Source organism: Chenopodium album, chromosome 5 (genome assembly GCF_948465745.1).
Source record: "Chenopodium album chromosome 5, dcCheAlbu1.1, whole genome shotgun sequence".
Taxonomy (NCBI): Eukaryota; Viridiplantae; Streptophyta; class Magnoliopsida; order Caryophyllales; family Amaranthaceae; genus Chenopodium; species Chenopodium album.
Window position 1 is genome coordinate 38,227,638 of NC_137838.1, and position 25,350 is coordinate 38,252,987.

Genomic DNA, 25,350 nt, shown 5'->3' on the forward strand with positions numbered 1-25,350 from the left:
TAATTAATTGCTCACATTCCGTGCGTTCTTTTAAATTGCTACATCATGAATAAATTGTTATTAACTTCAATAAAAAAATATAAATCAAATGAAAATTAAATTAAATAAATGTAGATTTGATTTGGACCAAACCCTCAGTTATTTATACTTTTCACGCCTTGGTTTAAGGACGGAACCTCGGGTTAAGTATGGACTCCTTGGAGTGCTTAAGGGAATAATGGTGTAATTAGAAAGATAGGTTTAAGGCTTAGAATATGAGAGAGAGAGAGAGAGAGAGAGAGAGAGAGAGAGACAGAAGAGAATGATTTTTGGTATAAAAGAGAAGAAGAGAGAATGATTTGATGCCCCGAATTGTAGAAAGGGGGGGTATTTATAGGGAAAAAGAGTAGAGGGAATACACGGAACCCTAAAAAGATAAAAACTCTAAAAAAGGTTGTCGCGACACGGAAAAATATGCCGTGACACGGGAAACTCTTGTGTGACGCGGCATACTCTGGAGTGACGCGGGAAATATTTGACCTAGGGGAATAAAAACACGTGAAGGGTTTACGCGGAAAAGACGTGTGAAGGGTTTACGCGGAAAAGACACGAGAAAATTATGTGACATGGCATTGTCCACCATGTCACGGTAAAAAAGTGTCTGAGAAAACGCGAAAATTACATGATAAAAGCACCGTGACATGGTGAGAAATACCGTGTCACGGCAGCAGGTACCGTGTCACGGCAACAGGTACCATGCCACAGTGGATTTTTACGCGAAAAAAACATTGGAAAAATCACCGTGACACGTTGTAAATTACCGTGTAACGGCACTAGGCACCGTACCACGTCATCAGGCGCCGTGACAGGGTGCTTTTACACTGTGCGCGGTAATTCCAATTTTTTACACGTTATTAAAATCATCATAACTTTTGATCCGTTACTCAGAATAAAGAATATAATATATCATTGGAACGCTTATCAAGTCTAATTTTCAACCCAATTTGATTCAGGTCAAAATCATTTGTATATTATAATATTTATGCATTTAAGTAGAAGGGTGTTAGTTTTGAGTCGAGTTTAGTGTTTAGCTCATATCTTCTTCGTTTTAAATCGGAATTGGGCTTATGATATATGGTTGGAAAGCTTGTTTCAAGGCTTATCCAATCAAATAATAATTCGATCAAAATTATTAGGCCACAAAATCAGTTACTCTCGGTTTTGTGATGTGGACACGAAAAGAGGAAAACAAGCTATGGTTTAGGGAAATAAGCTAGGAAATGAATTGGTTTATGAAATGTATTAGATAGAACATGGATTTAAGCACTCCAATATTAAATACTCAATCCGACCAATAATGGCGGTGAAAAGGTTGTTCATTATTGGGTTTGGTTTTAGGGAGCCATTTTTAGGTGTCTACAGCAACAAAGATATATAACGTCGTCCGCCTGATGCAGAAGTATAGGTCCCTAAGATGTCCATGCCCCACTTAGAGAATGGATTTGTTTTGTGAATGGACATAAGGTTGGTGGCCGAATGGTGGATAAGCTTGCCGAATTTTTGACATTTGTCACACTTTTTCACTAAAGTCATGGCATCTTTCTCCAGGGTGGGCCAGAAATATTCCTGCCGCCTGGCTCTTTCTGCTAGTGACCTGCCGCCTATATGTGAGGCACAAAACCCCACATGTAGGTATTCTAGAATTTCGTGCTCCTTTTTGGGGGTGATGCATTTTAAGAGCGGCTGTAGAAAGCCCTTCTTATAAAGCTCTCCTATGCGAATTTCAAAGTTGGCCACACGTTTATTTAGTGCGGCTGCTTTTGGAGTTGAATCCGGTAGCGTGTTGTCTAGCATATATGCTCGGATGTTGTCCATCCAAGTAAAAGTTCGGTCAAGTACTCCAATGGGATCTTCTTCAATGCTTCATTTTTCCATTACTTCCCAAAAGAATGACCGAGGTGTATCACATGAGGCGGATGATGCCAGCTTATACAAAGCTTCCGCCTGGTTGTTTTAGGATTGAATTCTTCAAGTTTCTCGGCCTCAACTTTGACCGCCTGCAAGTATTTCATCATAGCCGGATGGGTGGCTTCATAACCACCATGGTATTGGCTCACTACCAACTAAGAGTCAGAGTAGGCGTCAATCTTAGTTGCTCCTACTGCCTTGCACATGTGGATGCTGGCTAGCAGGGCTTCATATTCTGCCTCATTACATTAGTACAAAATTGACCTAAGGTATCACCACATGGTATCACTTTCAAGGCTAGAAGCTTGACTAATTTATAAGTAACACTTTTGTAACACCTTTACATTGTGTAACACTTGATTATAACACTTTAATATTAAGTAACACTGTGTTGTCACACTTTTATATTAAGTAACACCGTATTGTAACACTTTAACATTAACTATGTATTAGTAGGGGAAAAAAAGCTAAAAAAAAATATTAAAAAAAAAAAACTTGATTTATACTGAATATATTCTAACCCGAAGTCCAAATTGTTCGGTTGTTCCTCACCTTTCAAACAACCAACACCACCATCACAAGTTTTCTCTCTCCTCCTCACAACCACTTCCCTTCCTCGCAACAAAGGTGAAGAATTTCTCAACCACCTCCCACAAGCAGACGCTGCACTGACACCACCCAAAAGCCGCACCAACCTCTGTGCGTTCCTGTAAAACCATGCCATCAGCACCTCCAATTGTAAGTTTTCTATTTTTTTTCAATTTAGGGTTTGTTTTGATATGTGAATTGTTGTGATTTTGGCTATTTCGTTTTTTATTTATTATTTTGATTTTACAATACAAATCAACGATGGTTCTGTGAATTTGGGGATCGATTCCGTCATTTTTTTTCTTTGCAATTACTTGCTCTTTATTAGTTGATGCTTGCTGCTATGAATTTGTTAGGAATATGGTTTGAAATTTTGGGTTAGGGTTCAAATTTTTTGCCAGGATTTAGATTATTAGGATTAGGATTGAATTTTTGGGTTAGGGATCAAATTTTGGGCTAATATTCAAGTAGGAGGATGAAGATGATAATTAAGTGTTTCACGGAGTGAGGATGGGGAATTATGATGGGTTAGTACAGAATTAGAATAATCATAATTATAGTCATAATCAAAATCATAATCATAATAATAGCTATAATCATTATAATTATAATTTGTTTAGTAGTGGTGGGAATAGAATGATAGTATGGTTCAATGGTTTCTTATCATCAACCTCCTACTGTTGGTTCATCTAATAATTAAAGATGATTTTGATTTTGGATATTCTCTTTTATATTTGGGAAATTCCCATTGGTACACCCGTGGTTTTTACTTTTCCCATTGATACACTCCAAAAAAATTTCCTTCCCATCGGTACACCCAAGGTTTAGTCTTTTTCTCAACCGTGACTAACAATGTTAAAAACTATTTCATTAAGTTAAAATAATTAAGGAAAAGACTATAATACCCCTTTTAAACATCTAATGTCTCGATTTACGTGTCAAAAATTGTTCGATTAAAGTTTTGGAAGTCATGTTAGTCTTTAAGGATCTAAACCTCAAAATTAGCAAAAAAAATAGCACAAATGTCTTATAAGCATGTTAAAAATGTCTTGGTTTGCGTGCCATTACTTTTTTGTGATAGTAATTGTTTGGTTAATGTTTTAGGGGTCATTTTGACCCTTTAAGGGTCTAAATCGAACTCGGAATTGTAAAAAAATTAACGAAAATGTCTCGTTTTGCGTGTCATGACAAAACAAAAAAGAATGAGATATTTTTGTTAATTTTTTGACAATTTCGAGTTCGATTTAGACCCGTAAAGGTCAAAAGGACTCCTAAAACCTTAACCGAACAATTATTATCACAAAAAAGTAATGACATGCAAAGCGAGACATTTTTTGACACGCATATGAGACATTTGTGTTATTTTTTTGCTAATTTCGAGGTTAATTTGGATCCTTAACGACTAGGACTCCCAAAACTTTTACCGAACAATTTTCGACATGCAAATCGAGACATTAGATGTTTAAAAGGGGTATATAGTCTTTTCCTTAATCATTTAACTTAATGAAATACTTTTTAACGGTGTTAGTCACGGTTGGGAAAAAGACCAAACCATGGGTGTACCAATGGAAAGGCAAAAATTTTGGAGTGTATCAATGGGAAAAGTCAAAACCACGGGTGTACCAATGGGAATTTCCCTTCATATTTTTATGAGAAAGGCGATCAAATTTTATGCTTTTTAGTTTTTAGTTTCGGATGATTTTGTTTTTGTGTAAAATTTTTATGTGTTAGATTATTGTGTTGAATTGTGAAATTTGATTGTTTGATCTATTCTGATTCATGGGTAGTTGGTTTATTGTGCTAGATTGTTGTGTAGAATTGAAACTAGTTTTGAAATCTTAAACTTGATCAGCTTAGTAGGATTTGTTAAATTTAGAAAATGAGATGAATGACTTATGTGCCCCTCTTTGCAATAATACTTAAGAAGATCATTCTCACAAGAAATTTGAACTAGTCTTCAGAAATTATTTATTAGATTACTAAATATCTGTAGGAATCACCCCACCTTCTTTTTTTATTATACATCATACAAATTGATGTACACTTTTCTAAATAGCCAATGTTGTTCAAGGGGGAGCTTTTTTATTCAAACAAGTTTCTATCATCAGTTGGTGATGATTTGAATGCTCTTTATGTTGCAGATGTCAATTATATAACAATTTTAGAGGTTATTGATGATTTTTATTGCCAAGTTAGCTGAAATTCATGCTTTTGATGTTGTAGGGACTTGGGTTTGACTTATGCATGCTCATGACTAATATTATTTTGATCATTTTAAAGAAGAATGTACGAGCATCAAATTTTATTTGGTTTGCTAGGATACATTATGATACTTAAAATTCGTAAGTTTTTATTATATGTATAGTTTTCTGTTTCCTTTTCCCCTTGTCACTGGTGCGTATACATTCATCTAATGTGCATTCTTCTGTGGCCTTGTTTGCAACATGCTTTTCATTTTATATGTGTGCTTGTATATATGCCTGGCTTGGTGCGATGAGCAATTGCCTGGCTGGTATAATAAATAAAATATTGCAGAAATTTATACAAAGATGATGGGGTTAGTGAAACAGTCGTTTATAAGTTGGCATGGAAATCACTTTACTAAGTGATTCAAGATAAGTATTTATTCAACTAACATAGCTAAATAAATTGGCTAGCTATGTTAATTTTTTAATAAGCTATATGTTTGTTACGGTTTTTTTGTTTTTTTTAGAACTGCTGAACAACTTATTGCCACTAATAATGCAGTGGTAGTCGTAATGGGTGAATAGAAGAGCAGTTGAGCCACTCGGGGTTAATGAAGTTTCCACCACCTTTAAAAGCAGGAATCCAAGACTTCTAAGGAGCAGCTATAGCATCCACAAGGCTCACAACCAACTTCTTGCTAGCTGCAGGGTTGACTTTGCTGTTAACAACTGCAACTCTTCTTCCCACCCGACAGGAAAGGCAAGGTAAACCTATTTACTATTACTATAACATATGTTGATGCTGCTATATTTCTCGGTTTTTTTTACCTAAGTTTGCTGTTGATTCACCCAATCACTCCTTATTCACCTAGTAACTCAGGCTGTGTAATTGGTTTTTTTTTTTAAGATCATATTTAATATCAAGAATTGCTAATTTTGTCCACGGCTATATAAAGTTCATCAAGACCTGGTCGTTCCCTTAAGAAACTAAAGTAATAAAAGGCAAGAGAGAATTTACAAGTTAGTAGTCATGGATCAATACTTTTATAGTTTATGCATAGATGTGGTGAATTTTGGCTTCCAAAGTCTACAAGCACTACAAAAAAAATTAGAATAGGCAACACTTAAGATTGCAACACTTACAGAAATGATACTCTTAGTAATCTAAAGCAACAATATTTATTTGTTACCTTGAACTAAAGTAACAGATAAAAAAGTGTTGCTCTAGACTATATAAGGCTACAGTCGCTTGAAGTGTTACCTTTTTCTAGTCTAAGACAACAAACATAATAATTGTTGCATGAAAAGATAACAATAACAAAACTATAGCTTGAAAATGTAACATTAATATCTATGTTGCTATCTACGGCAACATTTATATTAAAAAGACAACATAATTTAAGATGTTGGTTGCTTTTATGGCGAGTGTGTGTAATATATATATAAGTTTGGTGGAGTTGGTGGTGAAGTCACCTTGTGACTTTGAGGTCACAAGTTCGAGCCCTACAACCTACTAAATGCTTGGGAGTGGCAACATTTAGAAACATTTTTGAATTGTCTCCTTAGTTGGCAACATTTTTCATTTGTTGTCTTTGTAAAAGTGTTGCCTTATGTATCATTTTACCTTGATTTTCAAAACTGTTGCCTTTGAATAAAAATGTGTTGTCTTATGAATAGACAACGGGGGCATATACTACGCCTCATATTTGTTGCCTTTGCTATAAGGCAACAGTTTTTTTATATTAGGCAATGGTTTTTCACTATTACCTTTGCTTTATTTTGTTGTAGTGAAGATATTAATGCAATGCATTCTAATTATTGGACCTCTGTTGTTTAGGAGCTCATAGATTATAATAATATCTCTACTCCACAAGATTGGACTGGAGGAGTTAAGAGCTTTGAAGCAAAAGGCCATATTGGAAATGGGTTAAAGGCTACCCTCCACAAATCGGCCACGCAGTTGGCATTAGTTTTTACAAGGGGTCCTAATATAAAAGACTACAGCTTTCGAGATGAAGATCTTTTGAAGCCTAACATTTTTGTTCCTAGAGCTCTCATATGGGAGCTTGGTCTCCAAACGAAACTGGCGAACCCAACTACGCGGGTGTGACTGTCATTTTATGACAAGTTCAGTTAGGGGTTAATTTTCTCATCTGATGGAAGTTGGAAGCATCCAAGGTTCTGAATTTCTTGATTCTTAACTGAAGTATAGAACCAAATTTTATATTAAGTAAAATGCTACTGTTATTCAACCTTGTTATCCCATGCCAAATTCAATGTCTTTGTTCTTAAGATTTTGTTGTATTATTTTACATTGAGCAAAGACATTGAATCTGTCATTTTAATCAGTTATCAAGGTGTGCCTTATTTTAATTAACTCGTGTTTATGTCATCCAAGTAAGAGCTTATTATAATTACTCCTTGTTCACTTCGTAGTTTTAATTTTAGTTGGTTTATGTTTTTTCCGACATCCCGAATTTGATTATCATTGTTCTTGGTGGATCACTGACTAATGCAACTAAACCAAGGTGATTCCTCTTCCACTAACTCATTATATTCTTATTGTAATTAATCATTGAGACTAGCCAAAGTCTTGGGGTAATGAATTACAAGACCTTTAATTTATTATTTATGCTTTGGTTATTCGCATGGTGATTTAACAAATTCATTATTACTTGTCTTTATTCATTAAAAAAAAAAAAAAAGAGATATATAGGTATATACCATGCAACTGATTAAATAGAATTGTTTATCTTAGCTGCAGGCTACACCAATTGATTACCTCATGTCTTTGATTTGTTTCTAAGTTTATTTTTCCTTTTCTTTTTTTTTATTTTTTATTTTTTATTTTTTATTTTATTTCTTTTTAATCTTTCCCGCCCAAGGTTTTTTTTCTACCTTCTTTTCCAAATGATAATGCTGGAAATTATGAAGGGAATGCACTATGAATTTAATCTTACATTGAGAATTAGCTTATAAGCTTGGAAAGATTTGAACTTAAAATATAGGACTCTCACTATTGGAAGTGACCTGTGCTCTAGTTTCAATTTAAGCTTCCATTTTGTTATGCACAGTGATTAATGTACCTTGTGATTTTGTCATACTAATTTCTAGTCTAACTTGTTTTTGTTTACTAGCTAGTAAGGCAAAATATAATTTATGGTTTGAAATCATAACGGGTTATGGCAGTAGCTGACGAATATTGTGTGGGTATATATATATTTTCTAAGAATCAAAATTTCAAAATTACTTTACGTGCTACTGTAAGGTAATATTAAGGTGACTATCCTCTTAATCCAGTATACTTTTAGTTCATTTTTACACAGAAATCTAGAATTCATTATTTTACTGTTTACTTATTCATTATCTGCTCTTTATGCCCTTACTCATGGGTGTTATGATAATGTATTGAATTTGTTATATAATAGATAAGATGATATCTTGTCATTTAATCTCACTATTTTCTTGTCATTTAATCTTCGCTAGTTATCTGATAATAGGACATCTTACTCTACTTATGAATGATGGTTGTTGATGCAAAATGTATCTGTTGTCTGTTGCAGGTTGCAGGTTGCAGTTTGCTGCTATTGTCGTGTGCTGATACCGTTTTCTACTCCCACCCTCGTGTGCTGCCACTACTATTTGCTCCCACCGTCGTGTGCTTCCGCTGCCACTGTTGTCTGCTGTAAATTGCTTTATTTTCGATTCTCTGATATAATGAAGGATTGATGTAGCAAGTAATGATGTCACAAGAAACATGCTTGCATATATGTAGTTGCCGATGTTTGGGGGAGATCGATAAATAATATGCAGTACAAAATTTATGGGATTGAAAAGTTTGGAGTTGTCTGCAATTACTGCCGTTGTTGTTGCCACTGTTATTGCTTAATGCTGCTACTGTGTGCTACTACTGCTTTTGTTGATCTGCTAGCTGCTGCTATTTGTTGTTACTCTCGTTGTCTGTTTGTAATTGCGCTGATTGCTATTTTGCTCTTTCCGTTTTTTAATATGGTGGTCTAGAGACAAGTCGACTTTCGTTTAGTTTGGATTAGTAGATTGTACATGATTTTTTTTTTTTTTTTTTTTGAGAAAATATAAATTATATCAATTCAAATTATTGTCTATCGTATATGTAAATTTCACAATTCTGGTTAGTTGTTGTACATTATAATATTATTTTTATACATTTAAAACCCAATAAAACAACAACAACAACAACAACAACAACAATAATGATAATAATAATAATTAGTTTGCAAAAAATGTTACAAAATGTCTATTAAAGTGCTACTAAATATGTCAAAAGGTGATTGAAAAATGTTACCTAATAAATCAACAAAGTGTCCTATTAGTTCGAAAAGTGATACATAATGTTGGACAAAGTGATACTATATGGTTTTAAAATGTTACTTAAAATAAGTAAGTGTAACATAATAAATAAAAAGTAACACTTTCAAAATGATACTAATTATAAGAAAAGTGTTACATAAGAAGGTTTATAGTATCACTACTGAAAGTGTTACAATACGTTACCCAAAGTGCTACATAAGACCTAAGGGAACAAGAACGTAAGTATCACCCAATAAAGTGTTACCTATTGTCTATTATAACACTTTTACCACTTTATGTAACACTTTTTGGGTGTTACATGAGGTTAGTTTTGTATTAGTGTTATTTGAGGCTTGGAACTTAAACCGTAGTGCATGCTCATACTTATCCTCCTCAGGGGACTGATATATAACTCCTGCACCACAGCCTGTTCATAGTAGAGCTCCCATCCACATACACTTTCCAAACCTGATTTTATTATCCGGCGCAGCCGACCTTGTCATTTTGACAATAAAGTCAACGAATGACTGCCCTTTTATTGCCTTCCTTGATTCGTAAGTGATTTCCAAACTCTGTAATTCAATATCCCATTTGAGCATTTGGCATGATGATTCCAGGGTCGTCATTGGCCGCTTGATCGGTTGGTCAGTGTAGACCACTACCGGGTGTGCCAAGAAGTAAGGTTTCAACTTCTTGACAGCCATGTAATTTGTAAAGAGCGAGGCCAAAATTTTCAACTATAGGGTACCGAATCTCTGCATTCTTGAGAACATGGCTAATGAAATAGGCCAAGAGTTGGATGTCGTCTCTTTCAGCAAGGAGAACGCCACTGAGGGCATGTACAGCGTTTCTTTGGGCAGAGGGCTGACTAGCCTTGGCAAAGAGTGCAAATGTTGCTTCAATTTTTTAAAGGCCGCCTCAGCATCATCCCCCCATTCAAACATAGCCTTCTTCCTGATTGCCTGGAAGAAGTAGAGGCACTTGTCACCTAAGCAGCTAAGGAATCTCCCCAAGGCCGTCAGACAACCTGTTAATTTATGTACTTCTTTAACAGTGCAGGGTGACTGCATGTCAATGACCGCCTGTATTTTTTCAGGGTTGGCTTTTACCCCCCTTTGATAAATCAGGAATCCGAGAAACTTCCCATACTCAACACCAAAGACACACTTCTTGGGATTGAGCATGACCTTGTGCCGCTTGAGTGTGGCGAATGTTTCTCGGAGGTCGCAAGGTGATCCCTCTATTGATTGATTTGACTATCATGTCATTGATGTACGCCTCTACATTCCTCCCAATCTGATTAATGAATAATGTGTTGATCATTTGTTGGAAAGTAGCGGGAGCTTTCTTCAAGCCAAACGACATCACGGTGTAACAGAATAGCCCCTGATCAGTGACGAATACCGCCTTTTCTTGATCCTTTTCCACAGGGGAATCTGGTGAAAGCCTGAGTAGGTGTCCATAATACTCATCAAGGCATATCCTGCTGTAGAGTCGACCAGACTGTCGATCTTTGGAAGCGGATAACCATCCTTTAGACCTGCGCTGTTTAAGTCAATGTAATCAACGCACATGCGCCAGGTACCATTCGTCTTTTTCACAAGCAAAACATTCGCAACCCAGTCAGGGAAGTTACATGGCCGAATGAACCCCACCTCTAATAGCTTTTTTACTTCGGTGGCTGCTGCCTGACTTCTCTCCTCGTCGTGATTTCTTTTCTTTTGCCGGATGGGCTTCTTTTTTTTATCCACGGCTAGTTTATGGACAGCAAGATTTGGGCTGATGTCTGGCATCTCTTTCACTTCAAAAGGCAAAAATGTCTTTGAATTCTTTCAGTAGATGGTGCAAGTCTGCACCCATCTTTGCAAAGGAAACCGTCCCTACCTTAATAGTTCGCTCTGGACGACTATCGTCCAACGGAATATCAATGTGCTCACCAACCGACTGGGGACGGACGTCGTCTAACTGTTCCCCGGTCAATGATTGCTAATGCTTTTCTTTTTTTACCACCACCAGCTAATCAATCTTCCTTTTCTTTGACAATGGTGGGGTCGATTGTTCATCTTTGATATCATCAAGGTCTATTGGCTCCTTCCCCTGTCCGGCTTCTGCAGCTGTAGGTTTGACGTTCGAGAGATAGCACTCTCTAGCCGTCTTCTGATCTTCGTTCAGGGAGCCAATAGAGTCATCATCCCTCTCATACTTGACCAGCATGAGAGAAGGGATGATGACGGTCTTGCACTCGTTTAGAGTGGGTCGGCCGAGAATGAGATTATAGGCGGTTAGCTCTTCGATCACCAAAAACCGGATGGTCATGTGTCGTCCGTTGCCCCTTTCTCTCAGCTAGATGGGGAGATCTATTCGTCCGACTGGGTGCACTACTCCTCCCCCAAATCCAACAAGAGGATGGGAGACATCATGCATGCTATAAAGCTTATACTTGAGGTTGGAAGGCATTTGTAGATGATGATGTCGGAGGAGCTACCTGTGTCAATCAAAATGCGGCCAACTTTTTGGTTGGCCGTCGTGGGTTCGATCCCCACAGACGGCGCCAAATGTTTCGGGTGTTTTTGTGTCCCTTGTGAGAGTTACAAATCGAAAACTAGGTCCAACGAAGCCGCCTGTACCTACAAAAGAACGGAGCTCCGGATGTTCGAAGGTTCGCCTCTGAAGATGAAGTTAGTACGGATTCGGAGTAAAACATCGGAAAGTAAATATCTTCTCGGAGTCCGAGATTAGGTGTTCTCTTTTTTCAAGAGCAATAAATGTTGTAATGATTAAGATGTGCCCCAATAAATGGGGGGAATCTCCCTATTTATAGGGTCCTAGAAAGGTGTGCCCTGTCCTAGGGTTTGATGACCTAGGATTTAGGGCAGTGCCGTTTTGCGGCTCCCTTGGGATTTGGGCCTTGAATGCCGCCATTCCCAGAGGCCATATATGCGTAACACGTGTCAACATCTAGGAAGTCCATTTGGACACCTCTTTCAGTGAAACATGTCGCGCTCTCATTGGGCCACTTGGCGGGGTAGAAATACCCAAATTAGTAACTACTTCAGGAAAATCCTTATTTTAACATAATAGAATCAAATCGCTTGTACCATTGTCGAGAAGATCGCTTTAATCCATAAAGTCATTTCCTCAACCGACATACCTTATTCTCTTTACCCTCAACCTTAAATCTCTCGGGTTTATACATATATATTTCCTCATCCAAGTCACCGTGTAAGAAGGTTGTCTTCACATCGAGTTATTCCAGCTCAAGATCTCCATGAGTTACAAGACTCAACAACACCCGATCAGAAGTATGTTTTACCACTAATGAAAAAATCTCATTGTAATCAATACTTTCTTCCTGTGCAAATCCCTTGGCCACTAACCTAGCCCTATACCAAATTTCATCTAACTTGGAAGGATCCTTTTTTCTTTTATTCACCCACTTACAACTAATAACAGTCTTTCCTACAGGAAATGGGACTACCTCCTATATCTTGTTTTTATGAAGAGATTGTATCTCTTCTTCCATAGCAACCAACCAAATCTCGCTATTCTTGTCTTTGATAGCTTGTTTGAAGGTGAACGGCTCATCATCCTCCACCGAGAGTGCATATTCTACCAAGTTTACCTGTCCGTAATGCCTCAGAGGTTTGTCTGACCCAAACTTCTGAACTAATTTATAATTTCTCTTTGGCTTAGTGGATTCCAAAGAATCCTGCTGCTACTGTTGTAGTACATGTGCATTTTCCTGCTGAATCTCCTCATGATCCAGATCATCCTCTCCTCGTCTTGAGAAACACCAGGATGCTCCACCTGAACATGACTAGAATCTTGTTGGTTTCTATATCTTATCTGCACCACTTGAGTATTTGTGGTTGAAGGGAGGAAAACCTAGGTCGTTGATTTCTAAGTATCCCCCGATAAAAACCAAATTTATAACCAAACCCAACCCTAAGTATAGGGGTAAGTCCGGGTCGAATCCAAGGGAATGAGGTTAAGCTAAAGTCTCTAGTTAAACTATTCCGAAATCTTAAGTAATTGGGTTGGTCTAAACTAGCAAATCAATACAATCAAAGCTTACAATAGAATCATTATCAAAGCACTAGGGATTTAGGATCCACATGCACTCACGATAAACTTGCTAATTTGTCGGGAAATTGATCAATCAAGCAATGCGAGGGAAAACGGTATTTGGAATCAAAATCACTAAAGAGCTATTTCCTAGGGTCAAGCTAGATGTCTCTACAAATGACTTCAAAGGAAAATCGCAAAACAAGATCAATCGATAATAATAACTTCCAAATCAATTTTTCGTATCATTGAAAACTAATATGCAATCTAGCTTGATAATCAAGGTTAGATACTCATCAAATCAAACACATGCACAAATTCCATCAACCAATTTAATAACATCATCCAATCAATCAAAAACCCCCAAATTAGCTATAGCTTATCATTCATACATGCTTCACCAATTCACTAGTAAAGGAACTACTTACTACACATTATAAAATTGAAAAGGATTACTAAACTAATCATCAATTTCATCATCAACATTGTAATAAAAATATTAACAATCAAATCAAACAAACTATAGAAATTCAACAAATATATCAAGAATCAAACACTAAAAATGCATTAAAAAGGAAATAATTCTTACAAACTTCGATCAATATCAAAGTGAATAAAGATCAAAATGTAGCAATCATCAATTACCATAGGACCCAGTCTATTCTAAAATCTAAGAACAAAATTTCCCAAAATCTTGAGCTTCTCTCTCTAAAAATTCAATATATTACAAATTCTAGTCTATTCTAATTCCCTCTCCTTCATTCTAAAAATGAAGAAATTCTATATATAGTAAAACTAACAAAGGAGAAGTTAGTTAGACATCCAAAAAGAACCCCAATAGGTGCGCCCTCTCCTCTAAATGCGCGGCCGCAAAGAAGTGGGTATGGAACAAGGGGAGAGCAGCTACGCGGCCGCACCTCCCATCTCGCGGCAGTGCACATGCCTTATGCGCCTGCGCCATTGTCGTGCGCGCCCGCGCCTAGGAGTAGGGGAAAGCTTCCTCGTGCATCCGTTGATGCTCCCGTGCGCTCCACTTGATACATGTTGGGGGTGGCAGTTTCCAAAGGCCTCCACGTACGGTGGGTTCAACACCATTTTTGATGCCCACGCAGCATGAGAGTGCGGCTTAAAAGACTTGGAATTTGCACTCCTTAGCACTTGAGCTTCAATGGGAGAGACCTGCTTGCATCTTAAGCTTTATAAACCCCGAGAAAAAGCCATTGAGCTCCTTGAACATCACCAATCTCCTGAAATCAAAGAGAATGCAAAATATACTAAGAAAAGCAAGAAAATGGAAAAACAACTAAAGAAATCACAAAATAGAGAAATAACAAGTAAAACTAAAGAAAAGAGAGAAAAAAAATAAAAAAAAAAAACCTCTAGAAGCTACACCAGTAAAAACAAAGGGAAAAAATGTCACACATGTAATTTGCATGCATAGATGGGGGTATAAATGTAAAAAATGACGTATCTACATAGTCACAAGGGGTAGCACATGCTACCCCGAATTTTGAGATAAAAATTTAAAACTGCATAAAAAAACCTATATGTTACGCTTTGCTTCAGTAATAAAAGGGGAATTTGTGAAGCTTTGTGTTATGCGCCCAGTAGGTTCGAATCCCAACATTTTCTTTTTCATTGAATGTTTTCTTTTTAAGTATTTTAACCCCTTGCCCTTTGTTCCAAATCAAATTTCCCTCTACACTTTATTTTTATACTACGTACAAGGTATAAGAAAAGCATTAACATGATAAAAAGTAATTGAAATTTCTTCATTAGTCTTAAAAATAAAGGTTTTTTTTTCGAATTTATAAATTATTTACGGAGTATGGAGTATTTTATGAACCATATTGGATAATTTAGATATGAATTGGAGTACAAAATGCTAGTATTAGTTAAAATAAAATAAAATAATTTGATATTGCATACTATTGTATAGTTTATTTTATTGTAATTATTTTGATATGTATAATATATCTTAGTATTGTTTAATTTTTGAATAAGTTCTCTGTCAATTGTATGAGTTGCGTTCCCTACAACAATCGTTTGTTTAACGAATTGCATGTCAAATCAAATTGTCAAATAACAAGGAGCATAACAATGTACTTACACATTGCATTGCATCAAAAAATCACAATAAAGTTCAATTTTAATTTAGTTCTAAATATTTTTAAACAACTATGCGCTATTACGCTACCTCTGAGTGAAAATTCTGGATCTGCCACTATATGTAAATAAACATTTTAAATGATATAGTTGGCATAACACAATTTATAAGTTTGTGGTTAAACTTTTAATAGGGTAAGGAAACAAAATCATTTAGGCTTCAATATTCTAGAGCCCTAAAAACATGGAGACCCTTAGCTTAGGATTTGTTTGCAATGCATCATTTGTTCCAGTTCCTTAAACAAACAAGACCAATATTTATAATTAAAGTTGAATCGTGTAAACGCCAAAAGCCTATTATAAGTAGTATTAAAGGATGATACCACAAATTGACTAATTAATATATGGCACTTTACCTTGGTTTCATTCAAAAAAAAAAAATAATAAGATAAAATAAAATAAAAGATGATACCACAATACCAAAAGTCACACCATAAAGCTACAAGCTAGTCTCAATGAACTCACAAAGGCTACAAATCTTGGGATGGGATCTGTTAACTTTCGGATGCTATTGAGTAATGATATGGCATCGCTACTAAGTACTGATATAGCATGGCAACAAAGTGTCACCATGACAGAAAAACGTAGAACACATACTATGAAGAATACTAATATCACCTTCAGAGTTCATTTAAATTTTTTCCAAATTCTCGAAAGTTAATTGACTTAATGCTCAATGTCCACTCCAATCCCTGATGAGGAAAGATGATCAGTACCACTTCCATTTCCTGTAGACTCTTCTGCAATGATTTCGTCCTTTGAACTTCCAGATTCATTAATTTCAGCAGTACTGCCTTCATCATTAACTTCATGGCCCATATTGGTTCCAGCATCCATGGGATTGGGTGCAAATATTCCAGCATCCTTAGATGTATCCTGCAGCTGCATAATACCCACATGATCATCTTAAACAATAATGAAGTCTAGTTTCAGACAGCAATATCTGTCATGTAGAAATTGGAAAGAAATATTTAGATAGCTTTGTTCGAACAGTAAAAATTTTGGACACTACATACCCCCAAAATTTTCAAACTTGCAGTCACATCCTCCTGCTGTTGCTGCAGCGTTGTTCTAAGATCTTGAAATTCCTAAATGAATGGATATTGAGTCATCACAATGATGATGAATAATTAAAGGACAAGAAAAAAAAAAAAAAGGAACCTGAAGAAAAACTTACTGATCGAAGTTGATCTACTTCAACAATCAGAGACTTCCTGAGTTCTACCAACTCCTGAAAACACAGTTTAAAATATGCATAGAATTGTAATAACAAACTTCCAAAAAGGAATACAAAACAAATTCAGCTACAATAGCATGATTACTCGGAGAAATCTAAAAGAAAGCCCATTGGAGAAAAAAAAGTGAACAATTGTAAAATATTTGAACAGTTCTATTGCAACTCGAAAAGGAATATTTTTCATAGAAGCATAAATACTTTTGCCTTTACAAAGATAACCAGTTAAATATTGTAATGCCAATCATAGTGAATGCTGACAGATTGGAAGCATTATAATTGCAGCACAATTCTGCTACACAAATAATTTCTTCAAGAGCTGCAGGATATACAAGTTTCAATATTCAATACTTCGCATCATTAACGACACCAAGACCAAGTTTTTCACACTCCAAGAAAGAGGGACTTATTCAGCTAATCTGAAAAGTTTAATAAAACATTTAAGCGTTCACTGCATACTTAAGAGAGTATGCAAAACACAGCAGGAGGGAAACATTATTTAATGCAAAAAAATAATGGTCTCATAGATATATGATAAAAACCATTTGATCCAAATATCAAAATGATCCTCGTTCATATAAGCTCCCTGAGTGTGTATCCTCAAGTAAGCCGCCAACCACCCTTCCTACTGAGCATATCAATACATGATTGTATGGCACAAGGCTGTTGTGGTTATTTCCTTCAAGATGGCACTTGCAAAAAGTAAACCAGCGGGCTGAGCTCATGCTAAAAAGCTTCATAACCAAAATTTGAGGAGTGTCATGCCTGACTATGGAAATTATAGCGCAAACATAAACAGAAGGAACAAATTTATTGGGAAAATTGAAAAACCATGGTTTATGACGCTATAAATGTTCTCCCACACACAAAGCAATTGGACTGTAACAACCTGACCCAATGAAAAATGTAATAACAAAATAAGTAGTAAGCTATGAGAAAAAAACAGATTAAAATGAGGAAGATGTAAAGGAAGGAAAATTTAACAAAAATAATCCAACCTTTGCTTCATTCTCCCAAAAAGATCCAACCTTTCGAGTAACCCTAAAAAATCCTAAGTTTACTATTTATTTTCTCCTAGCAACCCTACTAGGTCACCATACCCCTTATAAACGGTTACCATCCACATGGCACTTCCTAATTGGCCAACTTTTTAATTTTATAATATAAAAAATTTATTTTTAATTCTGAAAATTAAAATAAATAAAAAATAAAAAATAAAAAAAATATCTCTCCATCCCCTTCCTGCCTGTTTCTCTCTCCTCTCCCTTCCTCCATTATCACCCCAACACCACACACCACACCATCCACGACCATCACCAAAACCACCTCAACACTCTTAACATGACCACAACATCCACGAACAACGCAAACAACACCCACAACCTACGACAGTGCCACAATCAACACCATAAGCAACTATCATCCGCAACACCAACTAACCACCCACGAAAAAAAAAAAAAAAAAAAAAAAAAAAAAAAAAAAAGAAAAAAACCCAACCCCTGCTTTTCCAGCCCCATATAAATGAAGACATATGCCCCAATTTGGCCCAAATTCAATGCAGAGAAAGAGAAGTAAAGGAAATTAAATGAGGTTCAATAGGGAGGTAGTAAGTGGAGCTTGACGAGGAAGTGGAGAGGGTGGCAGGAAGGTTCAGGGAGGTGAGGATGGGGTTGCGGGGTCTGGGTATGTGGGGCTGGTAGTTTCGGGATTCGGATAGGGTGGGGCTGGTGGTTTCGTCTAGGTGGGGTTGGGTGGTTTCGTCTAGGTGGGGGAAGGGTTATTTCAGGTTTGGTTGGGGTGGTGTAAGTGGTGGTAGTTGAAGTTCAGGTGGTGGTGATGATGGCTGAAGTTTAGAAACGGAGTTGGAGAGGGAAGAAAGAAGGAAGGGAAAAATTAAGGGAAAAAAAAAAAAGCAAAAAGTTATATGAAGTTCAAATAAGCTCGTTATAAGAAAATAAATTGTAAACTTAGAATTATTCAGGGTTAATTGAAATTTTGGATTATTTTGGGAGAATGGACAAAAGGTTGGACTATTCTTATTCAATTTTCCTCAAAGGCATTATAAGTCTAAATTGATTTGAAACAAACTTTAAAATGTGGGCTATTCAGGAGAAAATATAGGCAGGCTCTGGTTCTATAATTAATTTTTTTTTGTAATATACACCAACTCTCCCTTTCCACTCCCTTCCCTTATGTGTTTTCTATCTTCCCCAGGTGATTTACCCTCCCAAATTATCATAATTTTTCCACCATATTTGATTGATTCTTGCCTTTCCCTTTTTTATGCTTCCTCCGTTACCCAAATATTGCAACATTGAGATGAGAAACGGATATTAAGAAGAGAAGAGAGATAGAGAGGAATAAAGATTTAGACTCATGTGATGAAAAGAGAGAAAAGTGAGAAAACATTTGCAAATAGGGAAATGTTGCAATATTTGTGATACTTCCTAAAATGGTAATAGATGCAATATTTGTGAAACTTCACGTTTATTTGATAGTTTTGATACTTTTGAACAAACTAACTTTATTTCAGCAAGCTTTTAAATCTCACCACATCCAGACTTGTTAAAATACATTCAGTGGCATTTGCGAGATCCGCATAAAGCTAAATCTGACAAAACTCCAAATAGACATCTTCAAAACTACTCTCACTGCTACTTTAAACCAAACAAAGGAGGTTATTAACCTCAACAATCACTTAGTCATGGAGTTAAGAAGTACATAATACTCACAATGCATATAAAGGCATGCCTAGGCGTTGATGAAATGATGACTGACATAAGGGGTGTAAGTGGATCGAGTCAAGTAAGAGACCCGTCCCTCCCTGCCCCATTATGGGTCCTGATTTGCAAGGTGGTGGGAAATGAATGGGGGTAAAACTCATGCCCGCCAATGGGTGGGGGACAGATAATGAATTGTACTTGCCCAATCCTCGTCCCACCCCATACCCACATACATAAATTTAAAAATATAGGTACTTTTACACTTATTACAAAAACAAAAACAAAAACAAAAAAACAAAACCAAATTTAAGTAAAATAAAATAGCAAATATAATACTTTGTAATAGACTTGTAATACAATAAAGAAAAAACAATTATGTGATACAAACATATTAAGTGAATTTTTGTTCGTAAATTATAGTATGTAGTACAGATTGTATTTTTGAAGCGCGGATTAGGCAGGTCTTGGGCGGAGATTAGGTGGATGGTGGGGTGGAGATGGTGGAGATTAGGTAAGTAAGTTATCTTGATAAGGGGGTATGGTGGGGAGGGCTTTGGATTTGTACCTACCGCGTAGAATAGGGATAGATTTAAGACCGCCACGGGGATCAGAATGTTAGGTTGGGATAGGATGAGAAGGCCGATATCCACCCCACCCTGTCTCATTCACATCCCTACTAGGAGAAGTGATAAAGTTTGAGATAACTCTTATAAATAGTGTTGACCAATTATAACCTCTAAAATATTTGTTCATTTAATTTCCTCATTAATGGTGATTGTCTTTTTTCCTAACCTTTTACATTTTGGAATAACTTTTATGAATTGTGTTTTGACAATTATACCTTCTAAATTGTTTATTTACTAATTTTCCCTAATAAGTGTTAATTGTCTCGTTCTTTTACTTCTTCAAATTAGTATAAGTACATTTATACCCCAAACAATATTTATTTACATATTTCCTTTATTAATACTACCAACAACTATATTTGTGACAAAAGGCCAAACCAAAAGAACTTCTCTAACATAGATAGTTATGGCGCATACATTGCGCGCATTACCCATCCTAATTTCATTAAATTTCTTGGAGTGATGTTCTCTATACAAATTTGACACAAATCTTTAGCAAATCTGAAATATCCTTTATTAGAGCTAAAAAAATTTATGATTATAGTTTTCTACTTAAAATTTTTCAATGATTCTTTTTGCGTTGGATCCTAAAACATTATAGTTTCATCCTGTTGATTTTCATGAAATTTTTAAAAGACACAAACCTACAACAAGGGCAGCAACAACAAATTTTGACAAGAGTTGTAGATGGTATGATAATGTTTTTTATAAGATTCATAGAAAAATAGACTTACTAAAACTTACAAGATGATGGAATGGATTTGTGCTTATAGTAAAGAGGAATATATATATTATTTGCCCTTTGAACTTTACATGGTTTTACTTTGGCATGAGTTGAGACAATATAAGCAAAAGAATCAAATAAATTAGTTGTTCATAGCTACTTAGTAGAAGAAATATCATAATTGAATGTAAGGATTGATGAAGTAAATCTTGACTCCCTAAGGATCTTCATGAAGGAAAATTAAAACTAAATTGTTTCATTATTTGTAACACCTATTGTTGGTGGTTCTTTCACTCAATATTTGAGTTTCAAAGAGGAGAATGAGTTACTAAGTTGTGAATCTCATTTAGTTTTGGCCTAGAACATAGCTATTTGCTAAAGTTAGATTTGAGGGTGAGGCAAAAGCCTTTTCTTTGTTTTATTAATGAAATCCTCAATGTCAATAAACATGAGTAGTCAAGTGCTAAGTTAAAGGATCCCTGAATAGTTGAACTTGCAATTCCTAGCTCTAATCCTGGTTTTGTGAAGTTGAAGTTGTACCTTCTTTAACCCCATGTCGACAACAAGGTGCCAAATGACTCTGTCAAATTGGGCAATCTTAATGCGCCTTATTTGTTAATTAATGATTAAAATACAATCGAGAAGGATTTGAAGATCAATCAACTTTCATTAACCACCGAAAACAAGCTATGGAGACTCCAGCGCTTACTCTCTTAGTAAGTGAAAGCGGGTGGGTGAATGTAGTTGTTAAGCCATCTTTCAGACAAAGGCATTGTTCCCTCCTAAGGCTATTAGACATTTATTTCTCTTGATTCTATTCCCAGAAGCATTGTTTTATAATCACTAGGAGTGGGAAAAAAAAAAAAAAAAAAAAAAAGGTTAATGTAATTGACAAACCAAAATGTATTGCTCAATGAACTGATTACTAATGATTAGATACAAAGTACATCTTTAGCAAATGAGCAAAGGCTAAGACATGACAATCTTTTATAAAACATATTAGCATTTCAAGTTCTCATTAGCCTTACTTCAAAATAGCTTGCATTGAGTGTAACTAAAAATGAAAATATTGTAAAGTAAGTGCACTTTAGCTTGTTCATTATCCTCAATTAGCTTCAATTTAAAAAACCATAAGAGCCCAATATAACTTAAAGCTCAAGAAATATAGTTTTCCATATGCAAGAAAAACATTAAGTACAATACAGTTGGTTATTTATTAGCTCCAAGTTAGTATTCACAAAAAAGGAGCCTTTGGCTTTCATTGCCAGGGTGTTCAATTGATTTTGCTCTTTAAGTTATAGTATAAGCTGCTGGTGGAATCTTTGTTGTTTTGTGAATAATGGATAATTACATTTGTAATTGCAGGTTATAGTAGTTTAACTGCTTTCTGCTTCTACCTCGTTCTGAGCTTTTTGGTTTCTCCATTGGAGCAGCTTCTAATTTTCTTTCCTTCCTTGATAACAACTCTTGAGGTAACATGTTTTTATTTCTTTAAAACTAATCAATGAAATATTTCACAATTCAATCTAGGTTTTATTGTTAAATCACTTGTCAATATAAGATTTATCTATGTTTCTTCTAATGTACAATCAAGCCTCCAAAGAAAAGCACACACTTAATGCCTTGGGAAGTATACAAGTGCTTCATCACCGAGACTCAATGAGACTAATTAAAAATTAGTTGCCTAACTAGTGATGCAGAGGTAAATTTAAAACTAGTTTACATGAAGCATTTACATGAACTGGGAAAATGCAGTGGGTGTGTGAAATCCTTGACTCTTATTGCCTGATAATGATATAACATAGACATTATTGAGCTTGTTATAGTCTGAAAATTATATAACATATAGCCTGATAATTATATAGCATATACTCTTAGTACTGCCTGAAACATCATTAGGGTGATAAAAGCAGTAATCAGCAAGAGTTGTAAATGAGAAGTCTGAGAATGCCTATAGAATCAGTTATGAAGATTTCAGTTAATAACGGTTATATTGGATATTCTCATGCTAAAGAATGTTCTCAAGCTAGAGAATAGGTTCTGAAATCCTTTTGCTTATCCTAACTCACTTCTTACAAAGGTGGCAAAGTCTCAGTAATGCAATTGATTTCAATTAAATATAATTCACTTGGTCCACAGCAATTGTGGCAAAGTCTAAGTAATGCAATAGATTTCAATCGGCATCTGCAGTAATGCAAAAAATGTGTTTTATTTGGATTAAATCCTTGAGCAATGCTTTATTGGTTGTTAACCAAGAACACATCACATTCTGTGACAATTGATCATTTTCTGATTACAATTAGAAAGGACCCTCTTGCTTTGTGAGATTTAGTGTTTACCCATTCAATATTTTATTACAAATTTCATTAATTTCCTCATTTAATAGTCAATACACAAAGATTCATCCTTGGATTTCTTTCAACTTCAAATTCAAATCTACATCATGGAGTCTAAGGTCAAGGGTCAAATAAGCTTTAATCCACGCCAAGAATGACGATACCCACACCATACCCATCATAAACCATCACCCTACGATCCTTGCCACCAGCTGTCCCGTAACACCTTGTTGTACTAACCGTCTTACTTCACAATCCTCACCGAAACTGCACACACCACACCCAAAAAAAGGCAACACACCAGCCAGTGCACCACAAAACAATACCCATCTCTATTGTCTTCATTCCACACACAACAATAACCAAGCCTATTCCCTTACAACAATATCCAGCTCTATTTTGTATCCTTCCCACACTGCCACAAGAAGCAACAGCCACAACACTCACCAACTCATGCCCCAACTGTCTTTCAAACACTGCAGCACACAACACAATAGCCTAAGCTGCACATCCCACACCAGCCCAACCCAGCACGCAAACAGACCCACCAGTCTCACCTATCTTTCCCAATCAGCCACACCCTAAAATCCCATCTCCTAGCTCCCAGCACCAACCCACAAAGCACAGCACCCCTTTGCAGCCACGAGCCACCAACACTAAAACACATAGCCCCTACCTTCTCACACCAACTACTCCATTTCACCCCTACATTTCTTTAACTAGGTCTAAGTTATTACTTAATCTTTTGAGAGAAGCTCCTGATTGAGTCCTTTGGAGTGTACTAAAATTAGACAAACTAAAATCCCAAAGTTCTTTAAAAAGAAGTTCATTCACTATAATACCACGCTCAAAAGTACAGGAAGGAGTGAAGTACATGTCACTCTTACAAAGAATAACATTTAAATACAAATGGTAAAACATAAGAGTTAAATGTACAAAGTATATGACAATAAAAGTAGACATAGGAAGAAAAAAAAAAAAAAAAAAAAAAAAAAAAAAAAAAAAAAACAGCACAAAATCAATCATGGAATTTGAGAATCATAAAAGCCTAAGTTCCTCAACTTGAACCATGAATTCCTATTGATTTATAAAATAGAACATGGTGAGATCCCAATAGATTAGTTTATATTGTCATATAATTAACTTCCTATGATTTTTACTTAAACATAACATCATTTTGGAGACCACGCAAAAGCAAATTGTGCAAACAATTTGGGACGGAGAGAGTAGTTTAAAGTACTCCGTAATTTTTACCTGACCATTTTGTTAATTTTAACAGAAAAATGCAGATTGAAGCTTACATTCCGATGGCTCTGAACTTGATTATCTAATTTGGACCTCCAATTTTGCAAATCCTGCACGCAAAAAATCATAAACAGGAAAGCAAATCACAAACACATCAATCAATCCCAGAAAACATGCAAATCAAGAAAGATATTCACCTGCTTTAAGCCCTGAATCCTACTCAACAACTCTGTCCTCGATTCACTTAGTTCCTAACTCCAAAAACAACAAATTAGTGAAGGGGAAAATGGTCAGAAAACTAAGTACTACGAATTGAACATCAGAATTTGCAATTTCGATAGGAAATGAGTAAGAATTGCAAAGATTGTCATACCGCAAGTTTAGCAGACTGTGTTAGTGCCGAATTCTCTTTCTTCTGCAAAACAATAAAAGATGGAATCAAATTTTTTTACACAAATTAGGGTTTTTGACTCATTCATTCAGAAAGTAATCCAAAATACATATAGAAAACCCCAAATTTCGAAGAGAGAAAAATCACCAGGGACTCGTTGGAGGAAGTAACATCGGAATTCGCCATTGATGAACTCCAAAGTTTCTGGAGTTATTACAGAATTTTGAGAGAAGTGACAGATATCAACACTGAAACTTAGGGTTTAAGAAATCATAGAATATGGAGTGATGAAGAAGACGATATTTGGGAGAGATGAAATAATTAAGGTTATGGCCAAAGCAAATTCAAAAATTGAATCGGCCGGGAAACGACGTCGATAAAGGCGGGGTCTGTTAAACTGATTACTTTCGACTTTACGAGAGTGTGTTTGTCAGCATGTTTACCATCCAACCCGGTGCTCGATATTAGTACAGTACCGTTCTGTAGTCTAAGTAAGTACAAAATTAGACCCAGACAATCGTGTTGGGTTGGTGTAGTTTTGACATTTCTACTTGGAATCGGACTAGATGATGGCTCTCACTAGTATGGATAGCAATGGGTCCCAGATCCGATTAGACCCGACCCATATTTTAAGCTATGGGTCCTTAAAATTTAGACCTAATAGGTTTGGGTCGAGCAATTGGTCTTAGGTACAAATTCTTGTGTGAACCCTGGTCTATCTATTTTAGATGGACCATCTCCTAAAACATACCTCTATACAAATAAAACACAACACAACTCAACTCTACT

General features: G+C 35.9%; 1 protein-coding gene and 1 long non-coding RNA gene across 4 annotated transcripts; one reads left to right on the forward strand and one right to left on the reverse strand.

The window, feature by feature from the left end:
• The first annotated feature begins 2,451 nt into the window (after positions 1 to 2,451).
• On the forward strand, positions 2,452 to 8,557 carry LOC145632075 (uncharacterized). Of its 3 annotated transcripts, none has more exons than XR_014112467.1 (5): positions 2,456 to 2,685; positions 5,284 to 5,486; positions 6,559 to 6,899; positions 7,158 to 7,249; positions 8,285 to 8,557. It is a non-coding gene; the product is annotated as an uncharacterized LOC145632075 (long non-coding RNA). The 3 variants fall into 3 exon arrangements; XR_014112468.1 differs by having other exon boundaries at positions 2,457 to 2,685; positions 7,170 to 7,249; XR_014112466.1 differs by having other exon boundaries at positions 2,452 to 2,685; positions 6,559 to 7,249.
• Positions 8,558 to 15,682: 7,125 nt separating this feature from the next.
• On the reverse strand, positions 15,683 to 25,068 carry LOC145630687 (uncharacterized). The gene is made up of 7 exons (XM_081682887.1): positions 24,709 to 25,068; positions 24,544 to 24,585; positions 24,368 to 24,421; positions 24,227 to 24,280; positions 16,459 to 16,512; positions 16,298 to 16,369; positions 15,683 to 16,163 (listed from the first exon to the last, which is right to left on the reverse strand). The coding sequence occupies exons 1-7, from the start codon at positions 24,745 to 24,747 to the stop codon at positions 15,948 to 15,950; spliced, it is 531 nt and encodes a 176-aa protein (XP_081539013.1). The 5' UTR covers positions 24,748 to 25,068; the 3' UTR covers positions 15,683 to 15,947.
• Positions 25,069 to 25,350: the final 282 nt, after the last annotated feature.